General features: G+C 35.5%; 1 protein-coding gene across 1 annotated transcript in view; it reads left to right on the top strand.

Moving 5' to 3' along the window:
- Positions 1–19665, top strand: part of SMARCC1 (SWI/SNF related, matrix associated, actin dependent regulator of chromatin subfamily c member 1) — a 167915-nt gene that overhangs the window by 77867 nt on the left and 70383 nt on the right. Inside the window, exons 15-19 of the mRNA XM_027842145.1 lie at positions 2328–2399; positions 4114–4227; positions 4689–4842; positions 5687–5800; positions 7596–7655. Coding sequence (XP_027697946.1) covers positions 2328–2399; positions 4114–4227; positions 4689–4842; positions 5687–5800; positions 7596–7655 — 514 coding nt within the window. The remainder of the gene's footprint in view (positions 1–2327; positions 2400–4113; positions 4228–4688; positions 4843–5686; positions 5801–7595; positions 7656–19665) is intronic.

The raw sequence follows: 19665 nt of genomic DNA, 5'->3' as shown, positions 1-19665 counted from the left end.
TTAATTAAAATGTTAAAATTGAGTTATAATGGATTGAACTTTTAGTATTTCAGTAGTAAATTATTTCATTGTTTATTTTCAACAGTGCAGATCATAATTCATTGAATTAAAAGGAGCTGATATAACTGAAAAATTCATTACCTTGTAGTCAACTAATGATAAATATCATTGAATTAGATTATTAACCCTTTCCTGCTCACACATGGAGTACTATTTCTGTCTTCTTGTCCATCTTTTGGTTTTTATCATTGTTTCTCAGGAACATGACCAAATAGAGGAGATGGATGATTTCCTTCTACATGTAACACATAGGGTCAGGATGTATTTGTAATGGGAGACTGTCCAAACATATATTTAAGATATCTTTCTGCTCAAAGCAAAACATCTGAAAAATTTTTGACTTGCAGACAGTTTATCTCCCTGAACTCGAGGAAAAAAGTAGGAAAGCTATTCCTAAGGACCTGATCTTACAAAAAAGAAAAACTTTGTTGAAATGCAGGGTTGTATGTGGGCAGAGGAACTATAAGAGATCCTGAGTATATCATCCTTAGAGGCTCCTAAGGAGGAACTCTTTCCATTCTGTGGAGAGAAATGCTGATCCATAACATAGGCTTTATAGCAGAGTGGGTGGGTTTTTGTTTTGTTTTGTTTTTTAAGATCAGAAAAAGAAAGATGAGACTTTTCAAGAGGAAGAAAGGCAGCTTTTGAGAGTTTTTCAAAAATAGCATTCTGAGAAACACAGGTACAAATGATCTCGACAAGAAAGAAACCAAAGAAAACATCTTAACAGATCAAAATATCTGTATAGATACAGGTAACTCTATTAATCAGGCTTTTAAAAATAATACGTAAAAAAGATGGTAGGAAAGACATATAAGAAAGAGCAAATTTAAGAGAGTGTATTGCAGAATCCAAGGAATTAGAACTGTTGTGAGAATACCTTTGCTTGGATAAGTAAGGACTTAAGAAACATACTCGTTTTCTTCAGTTATTTGAAGGAAATCCCTGTGGAAGCAGGGATGACATTTATTATATAGTATCCAGAACTGGGATCATTGGGTAAAAGTTAAAGTGTTGTAGGTTTTGGATTGATTTTAGAAAAAAAGCTTTATAACAGGGAGAACTGTCCAAAAATGTAATAGAGTGTCTCTATAAGTAGCAAGTTAGTTATCATTGTAAATGCCAAAACAGGAATGATCACCACTTGTCAAGGGTATTGTAGAAGGGATTTATGCATTGGAATAGGCGGTTGAAGTAGATAAGCCTGTAATTCTATGTCCTCATATAACTTATTGTCTATGCTAATAAGCCAATCATTATTGTACCCTCCCCATCAGACTTTAGAATTAATGACTTAAAATTCTGTTAAGTAATCCTTGTACTTTTATGAAATTGAGCTATTAAAAATAAGTTGTTTTGAAAAGTAAATTTAAAATAAAAGTCACTTTAGAATTTTATGATAAAAAGAGCCTGCTACAGTATGGACTGTGAATAATATGGAGAGGCCGTACAATGCCGTAAGCAGTTTTATGCCTATCAAGACATAGCAACATTTTGCAAAGCTTGTTGGTGCAAATAGATTATTAAGAAGTTTACCTGGAAAATTTTTTTTTTAATAGTGTTAGGCAAGGTGGGACCTGCCTGTAATCTCTGACTCTGAAGAGGCTGTCTTGATATTGGCTTGAGTTGGGTAGATCAGAGGGGCAGTAGAGGTAAAGACATTGAGATATCCACACAAAGTTCAGCACCATTAGGATGAGTCCCATGAAGTATAGGGCCACCTCTCTGCACTGACATAGGTCAGAAGAAAAGTTAGAACGTTTTGCCCAGGAATGGCAATTGTATTACTATCCTGAGTGGGATTGGTAGACTCAGTGTCCAAAAACAAAAAGCCACTTGTACCATTCTCCCTTCTTACCCTTGCCACTCTTGAATAATGAGGAATTATGTGACTGGAATAATGAAATGAAACTTAAGAACTTTTTAGAAACTTCCTAATGGCAGATGCTAGCTTTCTGTGGCTAGTTTTGAGTTGAAAGAATTTAAAGTGATTTGACATAGAACTGGAAAGTAAACTTATCAGTAAGATCTAGGGTAGAGGAGCTCAGATAATTTCTTTATCTAACTTTAATGGTTGTTTGCAATTTGTGAATTCTATATAGAACACTTGGGAGTTCTGATAAGCATTATTTAAACTATTGTATGATTTAGTCAAATTTAGCAAAGACTAATTAAAGCTCATGAACTCTGTGAAGTGGCATTGTTTCATTGAACCATCCTGAAGTCTGCATTGAGCCATCCTGATAGTATGTTTTGTTTTCTTTCAGTATTCATGTGATAGAACGTCGTGCTCTTCCTGAGTTTTTCAATGGAAAAAACAAGTCTAAAACTCCAGAAATGTGAGTAAAATTTTAAACTCCAAATACATCGTTTGTTTGGAGGCATTTGAGTGGAGCCAAAAATTTAGTACTTTATGTACGTTAGTACAATATTTGTTACTTTGTAACAAGCTTATCTGGGTAATTGGTTTTTGTGTTCCTACCCTACAAGTTTTATCTTTTATCCATATTGTTTCATTAGGTCCAAAAAGGAAAAAAAGTGCTACAGAGGCTTTCTGTAAACTCTTCTCCCGACCCTTTCACAAAGGCACAGGGGGATGGGTTTTTTTCTCTTCACCACTTTTTAACTTTTTGATTCTATCTGCAGCTCTTGACCATATAGATTAAACATAAGATGTGTTTTGTTATTCTCTCTGATTAGCTTTTACTTGATTTGAATTAAAATGCCCCTGAATGTTTCACAGATGAATCTAACTTAAGGGTGACTTCTTAGTCACCATAGTAGAAGATATATGCCCTCTATGTGAGTATACCTCACTAGACATACAAGTTGATTGTTTCTTCTACTTGTATAGCAATACCTTTCTTGAAATTTTAATTCTATTGCTATTCTCCCCATTGTTGTCTATTAACAACTGATTTTATTAGTATATCTATCTCAGATATATATAACTTACAAGACAGGCTTGTGGAGTTCTCTTTTTGTAGTGTGACACATAGCATACTTAGTGCCATAATAAATATTGCTTAATAATGAAAATTTTTAAGTGATAAAATATTTTAATTGTCAGTGTAAATTTTCAGCCTTATCATGACAGAGGAATAAGAAAGTGTTCTTGGAACCAAAAACAAAGACTTGGTAGCATTATTCATGTTTTTTTTTTCTCCTACATTCAAATACTTGTCACCTTTTCCTTATTATTACTAAATTAGACATTATACATTTTCAAATTTTATGTGGTGGGGAAAAGAAAGAGCATATTAGTATTCTTTAGCACTATTTTGGCAATATATTGCTATGCACGTTTTTCTATAACTACACATTAGAGAAACACATAGCTTAGACACAAATTTGAGTACCCTATAGTGACACAAGTCAATATGTCTGTAATTACTGGGTTTAGTAGGCTCTGACTTTACTCCTAAGCAGCCATTTTGCAGTTAACTTTTGGGGTATTCCACTTAGTAGTTCATTCATCCTACACCTGAGTTCAACTCTGTTGGCATCCTAGCCATAGGGTTAAACTTTGCTTGCAGGTGTTAAGGTGACATAGAAATTGTATAAGAAAACTTTAGCCACCTCTAAGTTATATGTGTTCCATATAGGCAATCAGGAACAAAATATATCTTACTCTCTTGATTATTTTATTTTATTTTATTTTATGTTGAGCCAATTCTTCATGTCATGTCAAAAAATTTTACTTTGGGTTCAGAATTTTTCTTTCTCTCAACTTTCAGCTTCCTTGGTATTTCATAGTAATTTGTCTCTTAGTAACTCAGCTAACAGAGGTAGAGGGTAAAGGCTTTTTTCTATCTGTTAATTGTTATTAAATGATTGGTATTTTAGAAACTATAAAAGTAGCTGTTATTAAACAGGAGAAATTTTACCAATAAATATCCTTATTAAGGAACTACTCTGATACATAAACATGTGGCAAAAATACCCCAATATTTACTTGGAGATCTTTTTTTTTTTTTACTTGGAGTCTTTTTTTTCTCCTCACATAAGAATGCTTATCCTCATGAATACTAATTTTGCTACATCTCTCTTTAGATACTTGGCATACCGTAATTTCATGATTGACACATACCGCTTAAACCCTCAAGAGTATTTGACCAGCACTGCTTGCAGGCGGAATTTGACAGGAGATGTCTGTGCTGTTATGAGGTAAGCTGTCTGTGTGTGACTTAAGTGTACTTAAGCTGTATAGTGTCTCATCCTAGATACATTCTTTTTATTAATTTGGATTTTCTTTATTCCTTATGTCTATTATTTGGTGCATGGCTTGGATTTTCTTTATGGTTTTACCATCCTACTTTCTTTATTGGGTCCAAGCCATAAAAAGACCACTTTGGTATCATTTAGGTAGAGAAAAAACAAACATTGACTGAAATACTCTTTCTTATCCATAGTATCGATATCCTTGGACCTTGTCTTGGCATGAATTTTTTTTTCTCCACAGACCTAGGAGTATTTTGGGTAAAATAATTTCTTGTTACTTGTAATTGAAGCAAAAAAGTTTAGAGTGGAGGTAAACTGCCTTGTTGTTTCTTTTTGAAATATAATGACATCTGTGTAAAATTTAAACAACTTTATTAAGATTTTTAATTCTCATTGTTATTCTTCAGGGTTCATGCTTTTTTAGAACAGTGGGGGCTTGTTAATTACCAAGTTGATCCAGAAAGTCGACCAATGGCAATGGGACCACCTCCAACTCCTCACTTCAACGTGCTTGCTGATACCCCCTCTGGGCTGGTGCCTCTCCATCTTAGAACACCTCAGGTAAGTGGCACGCAGACCCTTGAGAGACTTGTGGTAAAAGCTAGGAACTCTCTTCTTCAACTAAGGTTTTATTATGTGTGTACTAGAAGAGCATTCAGTGTTTTAGTTGATGGGCTGATCTTTTATGTATTATAGATACTGGAGAAAAAAATACCTCTTCCTCCCAGTTTCCACTTCTACTTTTTTTTTTTTTGTAGCATATATTAATATTTTACTCACTGTTACTTCTACCATTAAAAATCATTGAAAGCTAGTGAAAAGCATTTTACAAAACACTAAACTTCTTATTGATGCCTTTCCCACTCTTGATATAAAATTATTAATTCGCAGCTGTTGTGAAATAGGATCTTCTTTAAAGTTTGTAATTTGACAGAGGCATTGGAATCTTTTGTTGTTGTTGTTGTTGTTTTTGAGGCAGTCAGGGTTAAGTGACTTGCCCAAGGTCACACAGCTAGTAATTGTCAAGTGTCTGAGGCTGGATTTGAACTCGGGTCCTCTTGACTCCAAGGCCAGAGCTCTATCCACTGCGCCACCTAGCTGCCCAGAGACATTGGAATCTTAGGATAGAGCATTAGCATTGCCATTCCTTAAAGTGCCATCCACTGAACTTTAGGGTAGATTAAACTTTTCATATTTGTTGTTACACATTTGCCTTAAGGAATAAGAATTTTTTTTTTTTTATATTAAATACCTGTTGCTTTTTTTTGTTATTGTTGGGAATTGGAAAAAAAAAATCAGACTCATGGAATGGTTTAATTATTTAAATTAGATGATGCTTTTATCATGCTTATACTTTTATTATGGAGTATTTGATATGATCATTTTGCATTTATTTTGTTTGTAGGTCCCTGCTGCTCAGCAGATGTTGAATTTTCCTGAGAAAAATAAGGAGAAGCCTACAGACTTACAGAACTTCGGTCTCCGCACAGACATTTACTCCAAGAAAACCTTAGCAAAAGTAAAAGTTTCATTTTAAATAACAGCTTCTCAATATGTAGTTTCTTAGAATTTTATTATTTTTGTCATTTTTTGTTCTGTTTATTTTCTGTTGTCATAAAGTGTGCCATTTCCTTTTGCCATATTATAGTATGTTATATAGTTAAAATATGTATATTTTAGTTAAAAATTAGAAAGCAGATTATTTTTTAGTTTTTGAAGTGTATCCCATATCCATATATGCGTACAATGTTTACTACTGTAAGAAATGAACAATTTAACATCCCATTTAATTTGATGACTACCAGTGAAATTTGTAACGTTTACTTGGAACCTTCAGGCAATAACTTATATGTATCAGTTCTCAGCTGTACTTTAAACTTTTTTTTAGAATTTAGATACTTTCTGTATCTAACTGTACATTATTGAGAATTTTTTTAAGCCTTTTTGTGTAACTGGCAATCAATTCTGGCATTGATGCACACATGGAATGAATGTAATGATTTCTAGAATCATAAGGACCTTAAAGATAAAATATGAGGATAACAGGTTTAATCTCTCCTGGGTCACAAACCAAACCTTCAGGATTCTAATCTTTCAGAGTTTATACACTTAAAATTGTTAGTGCCTTTGTATACATTTTTAAAAAACATGATTAGCATTTTATTAGGACCATGGATTGAGAGAGAAAAAGAGTATATGTGTGTTCCTTTAGTATCTTAGAAGAAGAAGAGTGCGCATATCTTCTTAGAGAGTTTATAAGAGAAGAACATTGGGTTGTTTTTTATACCATTTTCATAAGGTTTAGAGAAAAGATAGGTATGATAGCATGACAGAAAGAATTGTCCAAGTGGAATACGAAATGACTTTGATGGGAAAGAAAAGGCAAAGCTTGTTTTTGGACACCTATGATCGTAAGATGCGACCAGTAGACTCAATTACAGTAGGAACCTTGGGAACATATATAAAAGATATAAATAGGGACACAAAATTTCCTTCAAATACCAAAAATTTGACAGGACCCTGTAAGTGTAGTGTTGGGAAGGATAAATCCTACCCAAACTGTAGTTTTAATACAATAAGGGAGAAATAAGTATCATAAATGGAGGTTTGCAGAAATGATCAGGACAGCAAAACAGGCTTTTTTGCTTAATTTAAGTAGAAATTTTCTTACAGTTAAGTTGTGCCATTTTTAAGTAGTAAAGTCAGGCTTCTGAATCAGTGAGTTCCCTTTCATTGGAGGTATTCCAATTCAGTAAGTGCTAACTAGGGATGTTTTACATGTGGTAACATGCATTTGTTCAGAAGTTGGACTGTATGGTCGAAGGTGCTCTTAATGATAGATTTCAACATATCATTACTTTGAGATACTAAGGGCCTAGTATTTTACCTTACATGTGAGACTTAACCTGAAATGGGTAAACATATCTTCCCAAAGATAAAAATAAGAGTGACTATTATTATATATAATGGATTAAGATTTTAGAGTAATTGACAGATTCTTTGCACATTTTGTTTATTTGTTATTTGTAGTTTTTGTATTTATTCTTATGTAGTCTGCTTCTCTGTTGCCTATTTAGCTAGAAATTTTTTGTCCTTCAGTATCACTTTAAAATTCACTGACTGTTGGTTAATCATGTCTTCATGATTTTTTTCCTGCTTTTTCTTCTAAAATTCTTAAGCTGAAATGTTTAAATTCAGAGCCAAAATATAGTGTGATACTTGCTTAAAATAACAGTGTCTTTTTTAGAATTGTGTTTCTTAAACCTTTGGGAAATCATACCTGACCTTTTTTTCCTTCCCTTCCCCTAATAAAGAGTAAAGGAGCCAGTGCTGGAAGAGAGTGGACTGAACAGGAGACACTGCTGCTTTTAGAGGTGAGTAGTTTTCTGAGAAAAACTGAGAAGTCTCTCTGGTTTGAATGACAATCCAGTACCTGTTTTTGTTAAATGTGTGAGGTGGACTTTTATAATTTTGACCTAAAAATTTGAGGGGTGGAGTTTTTTGTTTCTATTTTTGTTTTTTGATTAATGTAAGAATTTCTCATTCTGGATTGTGAGTATATCATTTACCTTTGGAATTTAACTTCAGTTTAGATTGAGGCTGAGTAAACACATCATACAGCTAAGCTGCTTCCACTCTTCACTTAGTAAAACAGTGCCCTTATTTTAGCATGACAGTAACAATAAAATTGAAAGATGCTCACACCATTTTACCTCTTACTAGAGCAGTCTGGGACTGATGTAAACCTTCATTTTGGTTTTTAGCAAACCTCTGGAGAGTCTTGCAAGCTATAACCAATAAAGAGCTGTATAATCAAGTTTACATCCAAAAGGCAGTTAATCCACAATGTATGAATTGCATTGATGTCTTTGGTATGAGCATCTAATTCCTCCTAAAGGTGCAGCATAGTTCTGGTTAATTTCACTGCTGTAAAGAAAAAAGAACATCACGTTCTTGGAGTGTCTGTAGTTTCTGAAAAGGGGACATTTGTCCTTAGAGGCTAGCAGCCAGTATCACTAATTTTCTCTGTCTAATACATCCGTGTCTTTAATTTTGGCTCTTTTTTTTTCCTTTTACCCTTCTATGCTTTCCTCTTCCATTTTCTTTTCTTCCTCATTTCTTTCCTTGCTTTTGTGCCTATTCATTAATGCCCACCCATGTGAGGAGTATAGAAGTTGTTTCTTCTCTTTCATTTATTTCCAAACTTCATATCTATATGTTTGCCTATTGCCTCTTGAACTCTAAGAGTAATAGGTTACATTACCTTTCTACAATAACTTTGTGAAGTAGGTAGTCCAGATATTTGAATCCTCATTATATATATGAGGAAGCAGGGTGATTATGATTTTCATGGACTTGAAACTTTGGTCTTCTTAACTCAAAGCCACTATTTTTTCTATTATGCCAGCCTCCTTTTCCTAAAAGAAGACGGGTTAAACTTTCTATATGGAAAAATATCAGGGGCAGCTAGGTGGTGCAGTAGATAGAGCTACGTCCCTGGAGTCAGGAGGACCTGAGTTGAAATCCAGCCTCAGACACATAACACTTACTATCTGTGTGACTCTGGGCAAGTCACTTAACCTCAGTTGCCTCACCAAAAAGAAAAACAAACAAAACAGACAAAAAATAATAACCCCTCTGGTACTGACATTCCCCCAAAATTTGAGTACTTGTCATTCTTTGCCTGACTACTCTTAATTTCTTCAGAAATATCAGTCGTAAAATGATAATTGTTAGCTGCCATGATGGCAAAGTTTAGAATACCTTTCATGTGAACTGTTAAAATAGCTTCACATGATTGTGTTAGAAATTATTAGGTACTAATGGACCACTAGTTTGACTTAAGTCTTTGTAGTAGGTAACTATTATCTTTGTAGAACATAACTTTACAATTCATTGTTCATTTGGTTAGTATAATTAAGTTTTCTTTTTCTTGATGCAGATGGATATTCTTCTAGAGTTGAATTATAATAAATGGAGATTATGAGATAGGAATGACAGAGCTATTGTTTTTGTTTTGCCTGTGCCTGTAGAAGACAAGCACAGCAATCTAATACTCTAGGCTTTACAATGATCATATTTCCTCACCTGCAGCTGAAATCTGGGAAATAGTTAATTTACTTTTTAAACATGTCTTTTAATTGACAGGTGTTAACCTTTGCATAAACAAAGAAAATAAAAGATTTCACAATGTAATTATTTACCACCAACATCTTTCTGTTCAGACTTTGCTTAGTAGTAAGAAAAGGTATATGGAGTAGTAGGAAGAAAAATAGAATGAATCATGATCAATAATAAGTTATACTTCCTAACAAAATGATGCATTTTTTATGTCCTTGGTTCTATATTGATATCTGTCTTTATATATTTATATTTTTATGTACTTATTTAAAACCATTTAGAATGGATAGTTTTTCACGTGGAATATATTATGATTTCTAAAGAAGAAACTAACCAAATACACATAATTGGTATCCTAAAGCTTAAAACACACTTTAGCAGTAGAATATTTCTGAGATGATCCCATTGCATATTTATGTTTGTCTTTGAAATTATTTTCTGTTTTTATAGAAGATACTGACAAAATAACAAAAAGAAATTGCTAATAATTGCTGATATTTACAGAGCTCTTTCAATGTTAGCAAGGCATTATGTGTGTGTGTGTATATATACACACACACACACACACACACACACACACATACATATGGTCTAATTTGAACCTTACAGCTCTATGAGATAAATATTGAAGTCATGATTATTCTCAAATTATAAATGAGAAAACTGAACTTAAGTTATATAGATAAATGTGAAAGATGATACCTAATCAAGTTCTTCCTGATTTTAAGTATGATACTTCACTGTAATAAGGTGCTTTTCTGAGTTAGTTTGATCTGACATTTGAAACAGAAATTATTTTCCCATAGCAAATAAAGTCACCATTTAAATTTTATTAAAAAAAAATTTGAGCCTGTATTTCTGTTCTATGTTCTAAGCATTTGGAAAATTTTCTATTTGTTGTATTCAGCTCAGTGTTGATACTATTTTGTTTTATATACAAAACTATGAAAATGTCATACATTCTTGCATCCTGTCAGTAGTGGATGATTCACTGAATGAATGAATAATCGCTTGTTGAGTGCTTACTATGTCCTAGCATTGTGCTTGGAGTTAAGGATACAAATGGAAAAAAGAGATTTGTCGACCCTTTCATGGGAGCTCCTGCTCAAATTGGGGAAAGCTACACAACTGAAAGTTCAGCTTCAGGGTGAATGGAAAGGCCCTGGAGTCCATAGGCTGTAGTAGTGGGCAGATTGCAAGACCCTGAGGTTTTCTGCATATATCAGTAACTCTGATGACTTTACTAGGGGTCTGGAGGACATCCTGGAGGATAATTGGGAAGACCAGTGCCCCTCAATCACACAGGGAAGCTTGTGTCTGTCTCAGACCTCTCACAGGCATGTGAATAGTCATATTGCTTTGGTCTTCCAACAACACCTTTTTGGGCATCACTTGGCCTCTGGGTAAGGGGTTGGGCAGTGGTTTGCAAAGCTCTGTATCCTGGCATGCCATGAAAGCATCTGAGGAATCTTGCCTTTTCCAGGACCTAAAGAAGATGCCCCTCTCTTTATCACTTAATGCTCCCACCATGCATCTTAGCATCATTTGTGACTCATGTCTCATTCCACATTGACTGGAGAAGTTGGGTTCAGGGAACAGGAATCCATGCCAAGGGCCCTTTTCAAACATGTTGATGGAGGGATTTGGGTGATGCTCTTCCTCTGAAGGGTGCATATTGTGCTTTCTTTTGAAACATATCATTATTGCAACAGAAGAGCAGATGTGTGTCCAGGCTCCCTCCCTTTCACTGCTTTTGGCTGTCCTTTAGGAGCAGTGTCCTAATAAATAAACAGTGCTACTGGCACAATACAAGAGTGAGTGGTGGATCTAGAGTCCAGAAGACCTGAGTTCAGAGACTCAGTTGCTTATTAGCTGTGAGACCCTGGGCAAGTCCCTTAACCTCTGCCTCAGTTTCCTCAACTGTAAAATGAGGATAATAACAGCACCTACTTCCAAAGGTTGTTGAAAGGATTTGCAGAGAGCATTCCTAGAAAATGACATGAAAGTAACAAACGCGAATGGTGATCCAATGAACCTATGGGAAATTAGGTGGGTTAGGTTCCCGGAACCATCAAAAACCATAATCTTTCACTTTTGATTGCTGGAAATACACTTTTCTGCAAACAGTTCTCTATTTTAAAAGCACTTAGTTCTGATACTATTTGCGCTTTTTCCAACATAGTAACCCTGAAATGACCCATAAAATGCAGTACACAAAATAAAATTGGTAATATGCAAAGCATTTTTCCTTGCTATTCCCTAGAATTCTGTGACTTTATGTGCTAACATCTTAATTTTAGAAATTATTTCAGACAGTATTTACTTTTCATAACACATGAAATCTCTAGTACCATAAGTACTGTATAGCAAATAAAATTCTTAAAACTTTAATCTTACCTTACATTGCCTCTCTACCTTGCCTACCCTCTGAAAACCAAGGGAGAGGTTGATGGGACTTTAGTTACTGCTTTAGGAAGATGCCAATACTGGTTCACCTCTGACACACTGTTCTTCACAGTTGGTAAATGATATTGGAGAAGGTGAAGGACACACCAGCTTGAAATAATGTTAATGATTCTTGCTTCATGTACCAGATTTACAGAGTATGGGAGCATAGCAGAAGCTGTGATAGATGATTGGCAGCCCTAATGTCTCTAGCTCACTGGTTGATTATGCCAAGCCACCCTGTTAGGATTGTAGCCACTCCACAAACTTGCATGCGTCATGCCTCTTATTTTTCTCTCTGCAGTGCATAACTGTAAATGTGCACAGTTACCAATGCAAAAGTGAAAATGAGGTTATTAATAAAGTCACATATATGTTTGATGTTGGGAAAGTTAAATGTCGAGGTTTAACTGTAATTGTAAATTGTTTAATGCAATGCCTGGAGCATAGTAGAAATGTTTATTCCCTTCCTTATTGGCTATGATGGGTTTATCAAGCTCCTTTTCTCTCCTCAGTTTCTGTCTTCAAAGGCCTATGTACACATGCACGCTTTTTCCTGACCTTGAGAAGGCAGATCACTATATTTTAAATACTGAAATTACTTTCCCTTGTGCCACTTAGCAGCTGCCCCAATGTGGGGCCCCTCTACCACAGTATCCCTGATTATATAGCCCACCTTTGATCTATAATTCTCTTGTTGACTTTATTTTTCTACATTTGCTTGGAAATCTCTCTGGTCCATGCTGTCTCACTCCTCTGTACCAGATCTTCCAAGTACCAGATCTTCCAAACCTCTATTCTAAGGTCATCCTCATCACACACCTTCCCCTCATTGCTAACCTACTATTCCACATCCCTACTTTTGTTTACCTTCCCATGTTATAATGTAATTCCAGAAAAGAAGCACTCACTTTTGATTGCTGGAAATACACTTTTCTGCAAACAGTTCTTTATTTTAAAAACCCCTAATTCTGATACTATTTGTACTTTTCCCAACATAGTAACCCTGAAATAACCTGAAAGCATTTACAGCAGGCTGGGTGTTGCCAGATCCTCTCCATAGTATCCCCTGTCCATCTTTTCACTGTTACCTAGGCCAGATTTCCTACTTCATCTCTTTTCTTTGTGTACATTTAGGAAAAAATCTCTTACTAATCCTTCTGTTGCTGTTGTTTTTTTACATTTATTCAGTCCTGCATTTCTGTTGTTTGAGGGTCATAATCTCTTCAGTTCTGGTTTTCTTTCTAAAAATGTTTCAAACTTTCATTTATTATTGAACGTCTTTCTTTTGTCCTGTATGATTAAGATCATATTTGCAGGGCAGGTCAACCTGGGCTGCATCTTATGCTCTGTTGCCCTTCAGAAGACATTCCATTACTATCTTCTTTTTCCATTGTTTGCCGAGTAGTCTGGCCTTATTCAAATGTCCTTTCCTTATATTCGAAGTTCTTTCTCCTGCCAGCTTTCAGAACTTGTTGATTCTGAAGTGAATTGTTAAGTTTAACCACTGTGTGTCTTGGAGTTTACAGCCTTGAGTTTTTGGGTTTTTTTTCCCCCTGGAGGTGTTTGGCGAATTCTTTTAAATTGGAATTTCATGTTCTTTGTTTAGTTTTGGGCAGTTCTTTTCTACTAATTCCTTCATTATAGTGTTAAACATATTTTGTCTTGTTGCGTTTTGGGGAGATCTAAGATCCTGAGTTTGCCTTCACTCATCCTATCTTTGAGATCTGTATGTTTTGTTTGCATGGTGAGCATATATTATTTTTAAATGTTACTGATTGTTGCTCCTCTTTTAATTGTCCTTCACTTCTGTGTATTTGTATTCTTTCTTGTTTCTTCTATGAAGCTTGCCATTGCAGATTCAAGTTTTTCTATTTTGCTCATTTTTGCAGTGAATGACATAAATTATGCTGTAATAATTCTTGTTTCTCTTTTAAACCATTCAGAAACAGTGTTGTTCCATGTTCTCCTCAAATGGCACAGGGACCTCTGTCTCATCAAATGTTGAATCATCTTATATTTGTTTTGCTGTATGTTATTCTGAGACACCCAAACTTGTTTACTAGATCTAGAGGCCATATTTCCTTTTCTTGTTACTGTTTTCCTTTTGATTTTTATGTTTATGTTCAAGGTCTTTTTTTCTTGAAATCCTTGGTACTTTTGAGTCTTTTCCTAGTTTTATTTTTCCCATATCTGCCTTCTCTCTGATTGTGGTTCCTTAGGGGCTGTATCTCAAAGCATCTTGGCCTTCTCCCATACTGGACAATTCGTGGTTCATTAACCTAAGTTTCTTCTCTGCTCCAACTGACTGGTCAAATCTGGCCCCAGCTGGGTGCTTGTTCTCTTTCCCTTAGTTTTGGTGGAGTTTTGCATAGCTTCCTACATGCAGAGTCCTGGTGCTCCATCTCACTCCCTCTATTCTTTAGTTCTCTGACCTATCACCAGCAATTCAGAGACTACTTTCCCTTAAAATGGCTGAACCTGCTTTCTCTGACATTGATGCCTTTGGTTTGCCTCATGGGCTTTTGCTCCTGAAAGGCTGTGGCCAAGCTGGTTGTTGAGGCCTGAGCAAACTTCCACATCCTAGAGCTAGGGTTTCAGTGGCTCTCAAAAGAGGGAGGGAGGAATGGGGTACAGGGTTTTTATGTTGGTCTTTGTCACGTCCTTGGGTCTTATAGTCTTACTTCCAGTACTATAAAAGGTGGGGGAGAGCATCATTAGTTCCTGGCTTTGAGGGGATTTTAAAAAATCTTCTTCGGGATTCTGGGTTTTTAGACCATGGAAACAGCTGAATTTGCTTTATCTTTGGTACCTAATTCCTGTTTTGGAGAGGTTTGAGAGGTGGGGATTAGATAAATTGTCTAGTTTGCCATCTTGTTGCTCATGTGGCCTGGACTTCTGTACTGAAAGAACCTGTGAGCTGAAAGGGACCTCAGAGGACCATCTGGTCCAACCCATAGGACTACATTTTACAATATCCCTAACAAGTAGTACTCATACAGTTTTTGCTTGAAGAGCTACGGGAAGAGGTATCCCCAAGTCAGCCTCTTTTGCTTTTAAATAGCTATCACTTTACCATAGAAATGCCAGGAGTAGAAAAGAGTTCTTTAAACAACATTCATTGATCTAACTAAGGCCTTTGATACTGTTGGTCTTGAGGGCCTGTGGAAACTCATGGCAAAATTTTGTTGCCTGGAGAAGTTCATCAGTATTATGCATGATGGCATGCTTGCACAGGTTCTGGGTAATGGACTGTGTTCTCTTTCACAGTCACCAGTGGAGTGAAGCAGGGCTGTGTGCTTGCTCCCATGCTTTTTAGGATGATTTCAGTGATGTTGTTGAAATACCTTCAGTGAAGACATAAACAGTGTCACGGTCAGCTATCACACTGGCAGTAAATTATTTAACTTGAAAAACAAGAGTAAAGTGGAGGGGAGAGTTGGTGCAAGATGTGCAACTTTTTGTTTGCAAATGATTGTGCATTCAGTGCATCCTGTTAGGATGACATATAAAGAAGTATGGATCAATTCTCTGCCATTTGTGCTAATTTTAGTCTTAACAGTTAGCATCAAGAATAACAGCCAGCACCACACTATATATACGTGGAACTGTTGGTTGTAGCAAATGGAGAAGTTTTAGATACTGTGGATAGTTCACCTACATTGGCAATATACTTTGCAGGGATGTACACATAGAAGTTAATGCACTCATTGCCAGAGCTAGTTCAGTGTGGGAATGAATGTGTGGGAGAGGTTATTAGGCTGCCTATGAAACTGAAGGTCTGCAGAGATATTGTGCTGACCTCATTGTTATATGCTTATGAAATCTGCACAATCTATCAGCACCACGCCAGAAAATTGAACTGCTTCTGTTAGAATTGTCCTAGGAAGATTCTGAAGGTGAGGTGGCAAGATAAGATACTAGAACTCTGAGAAGGCAAAGGCTCACATGAAGGTCAGAAGAAGCAATACAAAGATATTCTCAGAGTCTCTGAAGAACTTTGGTATCAATTGGGAGACAAGGGAGACATGGCACAGAATTGCCTAGCATGGTGTGCCCGCATCAAAGAAAGTGCTATTCAGTGAGCATAGTAGAATTGCAGTAGCTCAGAAGAAATGTGAGAGGTGCAGATTTGGAGACATCTTCCTCCCAAGTGCTTCTTGGGACTGTTTGTGCCCAGCCTGTGGTCACGCCTTTCAAGCTCATATTCCTATGATCAGCCATAGCTGGACACACTGTACATTCATCCCAACATTATATCATTTTGTCCTTTTTTAGTATGAAGGGTAAACAACAACTTTATCATATATCTTTTGTTTTCCATGCTAATAAACACCTTCATTTCCTTCAACCAGTCCCTGTATTGTAACTCCTCTACTCTAGACAACTGGTTTGCCTTCTTCCACATACTACTCCAAATTTATTTCCTAAAATGTAGTAGTAGTGCTGAGTAGTACTCCAGATGTGTTTGGACTGGACAGAAGGTAGCATAATTATTCTCTCTCTCACTCTGGACACCATATCTCCCTTAATGCAGCTTAGGATTATAGTTTCCTTTTTGGCTATCATGTGGTATAATAAACAAAGATTCTGCCTCAACCTCAGAGGCAAGGAAATCTGGGTTCAAGTCCTACCTCTGAAACATGTAGGATAACTCACTAAGACTCTTAAGTTTTAGAAACAGTATCAATTCACATTGGTTAAGGAAGTTTCTTCATCTGAAAGTTCCATATGCCGATGAAATCTTAGCTCTGATCTATATCTCTATCCATTGACATTTTATAGTTACTTAACACCTTATTTATTCTATAGTATTCTGTAGTATTTGTCTTGTTTTTTTTTGTTTCCTCAAAATAAAAAAAAATTGAGTATATACTCCAGTTTATATGTGCATGTGTGTATATGTACATATATATATGTTCATAGATCATATCATTATACTACAGTAATAATAATTACATTGTAATACTTAAATAGAAACAAATCAAAATGAGTTAAAGATGAAAAAATATCATGAGTCTTTAGATAACCCACTGGAGTTTACTTATTAGGGGACTGGTGAGACCTGAAAGGAAAATATCTTTGGCAGTTATGTGGAGTATATCAGTTGGATTGGCTCTAAGAAAGTATTGCCTGAAGGACTCTTAAGCAGGGGAAGAAAAGAGGAATCTAAATTGATTCACTTATTTGGCTCACTCTTCACATTGATTTAATCCTTATACCTGCTCAGGGACCCCCTGGATCATTGCCTTATTGTGGCGGAGAAGCTTGTGTAGCTCAGTATAACTGTGAGCCTATGTCATGAAGGGTTACCCAAGATGGAAAGGTCATAGTAGAAAGGGGTCTAACAAAAAGATGATCTACTGTAGAAGGAACTTTCAAACCACTCCAGTATCTTTGCCAAGAAAATCCTTTAGATAGGGCCTGGTGTGTTATGGTCCATGGAGTCATGAAGAGTCAGGTACAGCTGAACGGCAAAAACAATAACCTGCTCAGGAAGGGGTTTCAGACTGAGTTACTTTTTCTATGGTATATCCAATGGTTGACCTTGGCTCTCTGGGACCAGTGCCCTTCGTAGGAGAGCTATGTCCAAATTAACACACTAACTGAAAGAACCCCTAGATTAGCATTAGAAATTTAGATATCATGACCTACATCATAAATTCATTTAGAGTAGTGACATGTCAGTCTGAATGGAATTTTGCAATGCCATGCATGAATATGTAGTTCAATAAATTCTTTTCGGTGCTTCTGTAGTATTTGTTTTTCCCCCCTTTTCCATTCCAATGAAATAAAAGAAGTGGGACTTTTTGCCCTCAGGGAGCTTATGATCGTGTATCTGACTTCCTTGTTTTATTGTAAATAAATTAGGTCTTTGCTATATATCTAGTTTTACATCTCCACCATGTAGCATATTATCTTGTAGGTAGTAAATAATAAATAATGATTGAGTGATATTATAGATATCAAAGGGGAAACAAAACAAATGCTCATAAAACAAGAAACTACTCAAAATATTAAGTACCATTATTATCTTTAAAGAGCATAACAGTATGCGGGGAAAGGGGCAGGGTAAGGGTAAGGAGAATGAAATAAGCATTTATTAAGCACCTACTATGTGATAGGCACTGTGCTAAACACTTTACAGATTATCTCATTTGATTGTCACAACAACCCTGGGAGGCAGGTCCTGTTTTTATCCTCATTTTACAGTTGAAGAACCAGAGACAGATAGGTTGAATGACTTGCCCAGGATCACATAGCTGGTATGTGTTTGAGGCTGAATTTGAACTTGAGTCTGACTCCAGGCCCTGGCGCTCTCCACGATGTCACTTAGTTGTTTTCTACAGAGAGAAGTAAAATCATTAAAAATATCTCCTTTTACCTCCTTTAAAAACATTTGCTGTTGTTTCCCAATGACCTGACCCATACAACAGAATCCTCCCTTTTTCAATAATAAATATTTGATTTCCATCGTGTTACAGCAACTTTGCCAATTGCTGAATCAAGATAGATAGTTTTTTTATTGTTTTCATTATTTTTACAACAATTTATTATCTTTCCCTTCCAGTCTCCCTTCATTGAACAACTCAAAAAAAAATGAAAAAGAAAAAACCCACATAGGAAATATACATTGTCTGGCAAAGACAAATTTCATTATTGGCCATGTCCAAAAATGTGTAATTTATCCTGCATTTTAATATCATCACCTCTAGCAATATGTGAGTGGTGTGCTTCATTGTCATTCCTTTGGAATTGTAATTGATCAGAGTTCTTAAATTTTTCATTTATTTTTCTTTATATATATATGACATTATCATTAAATAAATTTAGAACCCTCACTTTATAGTTAAAAAAATAAGTCATCATTGCCCATTTTTGAAAAATGTATATTTCATTCTGCACCTATAGTCCTAATAACTTTATTCTTGTCAGCAGTAAAAGGTAGTTTACTAACAGTTCTTTGAAGACATGATTGATGACAGTTCTTTGAATGTTATATCTTTTAATGTTATTTTCCTTTACATTATTGTAGTTATATAAATTATGCCATTAGTTTTGTTTGCTTTGGATCAAGTCTTTACAAGTTTTTCAAATTAATTTCTCATTGTTCAATAATTTTCTGTTACATTTACATGCCATATTTTGCTTATCCATTCACTGATTGATGGAGACATACTTGTCTTTCCAGTTCTTTGGCCCTTCAAAAAGTGCTGCTACATTTTTTTCATATATAAGACCTTTATGTCTGCCTTTGACCTCGTTGGGGTATATGCCTTCTGGTAGGCAGTTAGGTGGCTTGATGGATAGAGTGCTGGGCTTGAAACTGGGAAAAACTGAGTTCAGATCCAGCCTCAAACACTTATTAGCTTGTAAGATGAAGCTGGACTATTTGATTTCTGATATCCTTTTCATCTGTTATTCAGTGATTCTTAGGACTTAATCTCATACATATTATGCAAATTTCTGTCATTTTAGAAATTAGTATTAATCCTTATTCTCTTAGTTTATTATTGGGCGAATCTGTCAAAGTTCATTCACCTTTTCTATTATTCTTTTGGCATAATACCTCGCTATGCTCCATCACACCATCTGGCTCTTCCCCTTTTCTGTTCACATTCTGCAGGAAATATTAAACTTTAAGCTGACTTTCGCTTTCAACATATTCTTCTCTTTCAGCTCTTTGCAAGTATTTGCTAAATATAATGTTACTCCCTTCATATCTAATTTGTTACCAAAATACTGTTTTTCCTTAACTTTCTAGTATTTTCTTGGTAACCTGCCTTAATCTCTCACTTCACTGTTAAATGTGTTCAT

The sequence above is a fragment of the Vombatus ursinus genome, unplaced genomic scaffold (genome assembly GCF_900497805.2).
Source record: "Vombatus ursinus unplaced genomic scaffold, bare-nosed wombat genome assembly UNPS02014867.1, whole genome shotgun sequence".
NCBI lineage: Eukaryota > Metazoa > Chordata > Mammalia > Diprotodontia > Vombatidae > Vombatus > Vombatus ursinus.
The sequence above is the reverse complement of the archived record's forward strand: the minus strand, read 5'-3'. Positions and strand labels throughout refer to the sequence as shown.